At 36.6% G+C, this 9,170-nt stretch overlaps 1 protein-coding gene across 1 annotated transcript in view; it reads right to left on the reverse strand.

Moving 5' to 3' along the window:
- Positions 1-8,074, reverse strand: part of LOC149220628 (uncharacterized) — a 48,759-nt gene extending 40,685 nt beyond the window's left edge. Inside the window, exon 1 of the mRNA XM_089387148.1 lies at positions 7,537-8,074. Within this exon, the coding sequence (XP_089243274.1) occupies positions 7,537-8,074 (538 nt within the window). The remainder of the gene's footprint in view (positions 1-7,536) is intronic.
- Between the last annotated feature and the right edge of the window lie 1,096 nt (positions 8,075-9,170).

Raw genomic sequence — 9,170 nt, forward strand, 5'->3', positions numbered from 1 at the left:
GGTAGGTGTTGAATCTTACACTAAGGTGAGAGTTGCAGTGATAAAAGTGCGAACTGTGACTGTTAGAGGGAAATATAAGGGTTTTACAATCCAGGAATCTCATAGAAGGTAAAATATTATGTCAGAAGGTTCTTTTGGTCACATTATATCATGCATTTACTCTCATGAATAAACTCATGCATAGAGAAAAGAATAAGGCACTAGTTCCCAGGTATTTGTGTTGCATTTTCATTATGTATAACCGATAACATTAAAGAAGTGACTTTGCATAAAATCTTGAATTACAACCAGAATGTCATAGATTTTGTGATTAATCCATAAATATTCATAAATGGTCAACATGAAATTGAAAATTTTCATGTTTAGGGAAAACATTTATAAATTGTGTAATTAAATTGTAATTTTTCACATTTAGAATATTTGTAGTCTAATTTTGGTCAATTTTACTTAAAATTCAGTACAATTTTTTAAAAATTATGATTTTAAGTTGTTTAATTTGAAAATATCAAAGAGTTTCTCATGAGATAATCCAAATTCTTACTCAAAAACCATTTTTAAATCCTTGCCCTTAGAATATAATGTTCAAATATTATATTTTAATTTAGAATATATAGTTTAAATATTATATTTTAATTATAATTTCATAAAAATAAATATGAACATTTTATAACTTAACTTAAAAATTGAAATAAATATTCAAGTATTTTTACCAAAGATTGTGTAACCATAATAAATAGCATTGATTTATTATTTATAAGGTTTTCTTCTATTTCCTGATAACAAAGAAAAATTTGATCAGCTAGCTCCCACTCTACATTTTTGAAGTGAAAAATGCATGCCTTCTGGCTCCCGAGGTCCCCTACTCCAGGTGGGCTCGGCCTTAGCCCTCTACCTCCGATGGTCCCTCTGGAGCCTCCTCTAGATGGTGACTCCCTCCATAGTCCTTCTCAATTGACTCAACAAGATGAAAATGTAGTGGCTATCGCTTCCCTTCTATCTTCCATTAAAACTCCTCAAACCAGACCCTCAGTCTCCAAGTTCATTTAAAAAATAGAAGACATTCCTGAATCATATTACCTCCCTCTCTCCCTCGTCGTGCTTCTCTCTCTCTCTCTCTCTCTCTCTCTCTCTCTCTCTCTCTATCTATCTCTATCTCTCTCTCTCTCTCCGAGTGTGGTCTAGTTGGACAGTTCACAGGTCTATGGCCTTCCCCCCACTCTATCCAGAAGTGGGTATAATGGAATTGGTCCTCCTCTATCAGCAGAAAAATCTTGATCACATTCTCTGGAAGAGGCTATTATACATTCCATTTTTAACAAAAGAAGACAAAGACCTAATATTTAGTAATGGTTCATATTTCATGGACACTATGGGTCTCTATCTAAACAGGTGAACTCTAGACTTCAATTCAGAGTTGGATGTGCCAAATGTTGTGCTAGTCTGGGTGTGACTCCCTCACCTCCCCCTCCATTTTTGGGGAGATGAATCAGTTGAAGCAATAGGAAATGCAGTGGGTAAATATATCAACAGAAGCGAGCTGAAGGAGAATATGCATGCATGTGCAATAATATGTGTTGAAGTCGACCTAGGAAAAGGACTCCCGAAAGTAGTAAATATCAAATTCGACAACTGGATGCACATTTAGTAGCTGGACTATGAACAAATCCCATTCAAATGAAAGGTATGCCATGAATATGGCCATTTTTCTAATAGATGTCTGAAAAAAAAAAAAATAAAGAAGTAGAAGTTCAGGATCCAAAATGGGAACAAGTTAAAAATAAAAAGACTGTAAATAAACCATTTTCTCAGCCCTCTTCATATTCTCAAAATACATCTCATAATTCCTCTCTCTCAACCCCTATTCTCTCAGCTCCCCTTCCATCCCCCTCTTCTCCTTTGCCCCCTCTCATTCCTCCCCCTCCCTCCTCCAACCTTCTGGTATCTAATCCCTTCGGTCCACTTGAAGATCCAATCATTCCCTCCTCTCCCCCCATCTCCTCCTCTCTCCTCCCCTTCCCTCCCTTTCCCAACCGTTCTTCCTCATCCTCTTCCTTAGCCCCGCCCACCCCTCCCCCCTCCTTCTTTTGATCGAATCATTACAAGGAATCAGTCCAAAGATTCTCTTTCTTCCCTTGATCATCATAAAAAACCTGGAAGAAGATAAAATAAATATCTAAGAGATGAAGTTGTTGCAAAGGAGATGTTTATGGGTACTCAACAGCCTATGGATTCCTTTTTAGAAAATAACAAAGAGAAAACCCCCCATCCTTCCAAAGGGAAAGGCCCCTCTGCCCCCAATCAAAATAAATAATGAATCTGGTCTCTTGGAACTGTCGAGGAATGGGAAGCCCACTAAAACTCAATGCAATTAAAGATTTAATAGCAATGGAAAATCTAGACATCCTCATGGTCCAAGAGACCAAAATAAATGAACAAGACTCAGGGAAAATGATCCAAAAAATAAGGAACTATGAAGGCATAGCTCTCCAAGCATCAGGGGCATCGAGAGGCATTTGCACTCTTTGGAGGAAAGGGAAATTGGAGTTAGTTCATTAAATAAAAGATCAGAATTGGATGAAAACAGATTTAAGAAACAAAATCTCGGAAGAGAAATATTGCATAATAAATGTCTATGTGCCAAATCATTATAGAGAGAAGGAAGTCTATTGGAATTCCCTGAAATTTTTTCTTCCCCATGTTCAAAACAACAACATTATAGTTGGAGGAGACTTCAACTTAGTCTTGAATGTTGATGAGAAGTTTGGAGGATCTTACCATGTTGATCTATCAAGGGATTCCATTGATCTCATTATGGATTCCTACAACCTTTTGGATTTTCCTCCCAACAACGGAAAATACACATGGAGTAATAAAAGAATAGGAAAAAGCAACATCAAAGAAAGGTTAGATCACATCCTAGTTTAGGAAAAAATATCCAACAACTTCAGCTCAATCATATAAAGAATTATCCATACCTCATAATTTTATCACAAGCCAGTGGCTATCACTCTTGGGTCTCTAGGGAACGTAGGTCCAACTCCATTTCGATATATCCCATTATGGAACAACAGGGAGGACGTAAAAAAATAACAATAGAGGTCTGGTCTCAAAATATTATAGGCTCTCCAAACTTTGTTTGGGAATCCAAACTAAAAACATTGAGGAAGGAAATGAAAATTTGGGGCAAGAACAACCATAAAGAAACACAAAAAAGGAAGGCAGAGTTAATTAAAAAAATGGAGACAACCTAAGAAACAAAATAACAACAGGAAGAAACAAAAGAAAGCCAACTCCAGAAGCAAATTTATTGGGAAATATATAAAGAAAGTAGAGTTGAGGAAGAGGAATGGAGATTAAAATCTCGCAACCTCTCGCTAAAGGCAAGAGATAAAAATGCAGCCTTCTTTCATAACTCAACAAATATGCAGAGGATTATTAATCAAATAGACATCATAAAGGTTGATGAAGTCAGAGAAATAAGAGGACAAGAGGAGTTGAAAAAGGAAGTGCACAATCATTTCAAAAATATCCTAACAACAAACTCAACAAATCTTGATTATGAGACCTTCACTGATTTGAGTTGGAGCAGATTAGTAATGTTGTGCTAATTACCCATTCTAAAATAAACCGAATATGCTTATCATTTTCTTTTTCAAGTGCTTAAGGATTCAGAACTTTTGAATAATTAACAGATTCCCATGAGATTTTCCTATGTAAATGTTATGAACAATTTAACATAAAAACATATGTTTAACATCAGCAATATAATAGTAATGAATATCAAAATACAACACTCAACAAGCATATGATAAAGGAGTTCACCCCTCCTGTGCTATATCTCCTTGGTCCAGCTTCCAATGGCTTGGGTCTCTCTATTATGCTCAAATTACATCAAAAGTGTGTTTACAATGCTCAGATGCCTATGAAACCTGTCTCAATGAGTTCAAAATGCTCAAAACTGCTAGAATTGACTCTTTTGCATCAAATTTGGATAAGAACTGAATGAGTTATGACTTCTCCCAGTTCTCCCACTATTTGTTCCTTCAAATCTCCAAAACCGACAAAAAACTACAAATTAGCCCCAAAATTTGCTAATCAGGCAAGAATTTCGAAGCACCGCAGGCCATATCCTATCGGCCTTATCGCAAATCATAATCAGCGATGTCTGGCAGTGATAAACTACGAAACTATTTCATCTTATGTGATTGCAATATCCGATTGCGGTTTACTACATCGCAATTGGGGTCGATATTGCATCACAACCCAACCCTTGTTGGGGCTAATTCTTATTGCCTCTGCGATTGCAATATGTGATCACATCGCATCGCAACTCCCAACCTTGTTGATACCGAGGCCGATATCTGTTTGTCGATTCACATCGCATCGTAACTCCCAACCTTGTTGGTACCGAGGCTGATATCTGTTTGTCGATCCTTTCCTGCGATTGTGATATACAATATCGCAAATCACAATTGGCTCTGCTTGGGGGGCGATTCTTAACCCAAACTACTTATTGCTGTGATATGTGATTTGTGAGGGCCAATCATAGTGGGATGCCACTTGGTGCCTCCTTATTCGCTGAAGACCTTGCCACATCATCCTAATCCTACCATGTAGGCAAGTCAAATTTGAACTTTGACTTGCTGTAACTTTTGCATACGAACTCAGATTTGAGTGTCGTTCACACCATTGGATTCATAATGACCCTTCAATTTAAAGCTGAGTTTGACAAGATTCTGAAACTTTGATGTTTGAACATAATTCTGAGCACCTAATCGCTCCTTCCCACTAGAAGCCTTTTGGACCCCAAAAGGATCACTTTCAGTTATTGAACGGATGAGGGTACTATTCCCTCACTTTCCTCACTTCAATCCATTTAGCCTTTAATGGATGTGTATCTTTGAGACCCACCCAAAGATAATCAATATTTCATCTTTTTGTTGTCCTTGTCCTTTTGTCAAGTATAGTGTCTTGCTGAAGCACATCAAGGTATTCTAGAGAAAAGTATTCAATAGATGGAACTTGAACATTCTCTCCTTGATCTTCAATCAAAGGAGGTTCATATAATCTCAAATTTTCAACATTAACAATGGAATAGGTTTGCATATATGAAGGCAAATCAAGCTTGAAAGCATTATTACCAATCTTTTCTAGAATTTTAAATGGAGCATAATGAATTGGTTTCAACTTTTTACCTTCACCTTGAAGCCTTTCCTTGCTAATGTATAGCCAAACTTCATCACCTACTTGAAATTGATGATCCACATGATGCTTATCATGCCCTTTTTTATACTTTCCTTAACTCTTTTCTAGTTGTTCTTGAACTCTTTGGTGAATCAACTAAATTTTCTCAATGAATTTCTTTTCTTTGTCTATGTCACTATGTTCATCTACAACTACATCTTTCTTGAAGATGAAATCCAAAGGGGATTTAGGAAAATAACCAAGACATGCCTCAAAAGGTGAAGTTAGAGTAGAAGAGTGTTTTTCTCGGTTGTAAGCATGCTAAATATAATGCAACTATTCATCCCACAACTTAGGATGTTTGTTGCAATATCCTCTTAGCAAATGAATGACTATCCTGTTAACCGCTTCAGTTTGACCATCTGTTTGTGGATAAAAGGTTGTACTTTTCTTCAATTTGGTGTCCATCAAGTTCAATAAACTTGATCGAAAATTCTTAACAAATCGAGAATCAAAATCACTTACAATAGAAGTAGGCAATCCCAAATGAACCCATACATTTTGAAAGAAAATTTGAGTTGTTTGTTCAGCTGTAATTTTCTTTTTACAAGGCATTAACATGGACATATTGTTGAACCTATCCACAATTACATACAAATAATCATGACCTTTCCTTGACAAAGGAATACCTCCTACAAAATCCATAGAAACACTTTCCCAAGGTCTTGAAGGCACTGTAAGTGGTGTGTACAATCCTAGTTTCCTTTTACTAGGCTAACTAACTACACACAATGAACAAACTCTTATAAAACATGACACACTTTCAAGCATACAGACCAATAAAAATACCTCTGAAGGTTTGCCATTGTTTTACTTACACCAAAATGTCCAGCAATAAGAGAAGTGTGCACTTCCCTTGTGACATTTACTCTCTCTGCTTGTGGAACACAAAGTTTTCCCAAATGATACAAAAATTTATCATGTACATGGTAGTCTAATTCCTCAACTTGGTGGCCTTGACTCAAGTTTAAATACACCTCTTGAAATTCATTGTCCTGTGCATATTGTTCAACATAACTTTCAGGCAAAACAAAATTATTCTTGAGTAAAATGGCTACATTTACAACCTGTCTAGAAAGAATATCAACAACTTTGTTATATATTCCTTTCTTGTACCTGATTACCAAGTGCAATTGCCGTAAAAATCCCATCCAACAAAAGTGCCTTGACTTCTGCAATTTGGTTTGAGATTGTAGACATTGCAGAGGCTGATGATCGATGTGAATAATGGTTTCTTTTCCCATCAAATAATGCTTCCATTTCTTCACACTTTGTACCAATGCATAAACCTCTTTGTCATACATAGGGTAATTAATAACAACACCATTAAAAATTTCAAGATGAAATGAAATGGGCTTACCATGCTGTATAGGAACTGCACCCATGGTGTAGTCACTTGCATCTATTTGTATTTAAAATGGTTGTTTCAAATCTGACAATGAAAAAACTAGGGTTGAACTAATATTTTGTTTCAAAGCATCAAATTATTTTTTTTGTTTGCCTCCCCACTGGAAGACAACCTTCATGCTGGTCAATGCATGTAGTGAAGCTGCTATGGAGGAGAAATTGGCAATGAACTTCCTCCAGTACTGCGCTGCTCGTAAAAAACTCCTTACTTATGTGACTGCTTTGGGTATTTGCCTATTCACAATGACCGAAACTTTAGAGGGATCAATCTTCAGCTCACCTCCTCCAACTATGTGGCCCAAATACACTAAGGAAGTTTTCTCGAATTCACATTTAGACATATTTAGAAATAGTTGTTCTTTTCTTATGATATCCAAAACTTTCCTAACATGCTTGACATGCTCTTCTCGTGATTTGTTGAATATCGAAATATCATATAATAGACAATTACAAACACATCAAGAAATGATCTTAAAACATCATTCATAACTCTCATGAATGTAGCTGGAGAATTACAAAGACCAAAAGGCATAACCATCCACTCAAAAAATCTCTGTTTTGTTTTGAAAGCAGTATTCCATATGTCCTCCTCAACTATTATAACTTGATGATATGCACTTCTTAAGTCTCATTTAGTGAAACACTTTGCATTTTTCAACTGATCTAGCAAATAATCTATTCTAGGCAGTGGGCATCGATTCTTTATTGTAATCTTATTCAAAGCTTGATAATCTACACACATGCCGAAAGTTTCATCTTTCTTGGGTACTAATACAATTGGTGAACCACATGGTGATGTAGAAGGATGAATTACTCCTTTATCTAACAATTCCTGGACTTTTTTCTTAGTTTCTAAGCTTTCCAGAATTGACATTCAATACATACCGATGTTTGGGAGCGGATAGTCCTGTGCTAGCTGAATTTCATGCTGAATTCCTCTTTTAGGTGTCAATCCTTTTGGTTCTTGAAACATGTCTCCATATTGATTGACCATATCAACCAATTTAGCTTTCAGCTTCACATCACAGCCTGCAAAGGATTCCTCCTCTATGTCATTCTTTAGCTTGATCATAAGGAGCACAACACTCTTGCTGGAATTGAGCAGTGTCTTCATTTCACCTGTGCTTGCTAAAGAAAGACTAAGCTTTCTGCAATGGTCTCTCACAATGTACTCCACTCTATTTTTTAACAAATGATATTTGTTATCAAATCTGTGGAAAATGGCCTTCCCGTCATACAAATACGGGCTTCCCAATACAATCCCTGAGATATCCAATGGCACAACATCTAATTTGAATTCGTCAATGAAATTAGCGGTGATTGCAAACCTGAAAACACATTTCTGGGTGACTTTCAAATTGGCATCCTTGGTTATCCAACCCAATGAATGCAGTTTATGATGGGGCACGGTTTCCAGTTTCATTTTCTTAACCAAATCCACAGAAATTAAGTTGGCATGAGATCCACTGTCAAACAGTGTATCGATCTTTGTATGTTTGGAAATAACTCAAATATGGAACAACTCGGTTCGATTTTCCTCATTTGAAATGTTGTGGGAGTTATTTGTTGCATTGGTGCTTGCTGCAGATTTCTCTGTGCTTGATTTTGCCACAAATTTTCCCTTGGTGACTGTGGCTGCGATTTTTGTTTTATCTCCTGAGTCTGAACCCAAGTCTTATTGTGCAACAACATTTGTCCTCTCTTTCCCTTTATTGTTAGATTTCTTCGGTCGTACTTCTGGATGAAGCTTCCAACAATGTGCTTCATCATGTCCTTTCTTGGAACAATTCTTGCACACAGGTTTCTCCTCTTCTTTCCTAATAGAAGCATTTTTCTTCTACTTTCCTTTAAACTTCTTCCTTTTTTCACCACTATGAAATGGCTTCTTCTTACCTTCTTCCAGTACATTTTTCCCTCTTGCTTTGAGGTGTGTAGCTTGAACAAAAACCTCATCAAGAATCGTGGGACTAAACATAAGAATGGTATGTCGAAGATAGCTATGAAACCCTCCTATGTATTTTAGCAAGGTATCTTGTGACTGTAAGTCTACTCCTAGCATAAGAGCTCTTTTCCTAAACTCGAGTATACTCTTGCACATTTTTTCCTTTCAGCTGTCTAAAATTTTTCCATTTCATAATGGCTTTCTGCATATGAGCTAAAGGGTAGAACTATCTTTTTATAGTAGCAATGAAATCAGAGCAAGAAATAGAGATCTTACCATGTTTTTTGATCTCGTCTTGAGTCCTCACTTCCCACCATACAAGTGTTTCACCCTCCATTCTCAACGAAGCCAACTAAATTTTGATATCATCCTCTTGAAGGTTCTGAATTCTACAATACAACTCCAACTGATGAATCCAGTTATCTAGCTTCTCTGCATTCACTTCACCATTTTACATAGGCAACCCGAATTTAACATCAAGATTTAGAAAAGGTGATTTACCAACCTATTGGCTTGTTGGGGCCTGACCCAGGTTCAGAGTTAGTTATCCAAACAAATCCTGGTACTACTGGCCCTT

The sequence above is a fragment of the Pinus tabuliformis genome, chromosome Q (genome assembly GCF_031772625.1).
Source record: "Pinus tabuliformis cultivar Carrire ecotype Pingquan chromosome Q, CPIR1, whole genome shotgun sequence".
In the NCBI taxonomy this organism is placed as follows: domain Eukaryota; kingdom Viridiplantae; phylum Streptophyta; class Pinopsida; order Pinales; family Pinaceae; genus Pinus; species Pinus tabuliformis.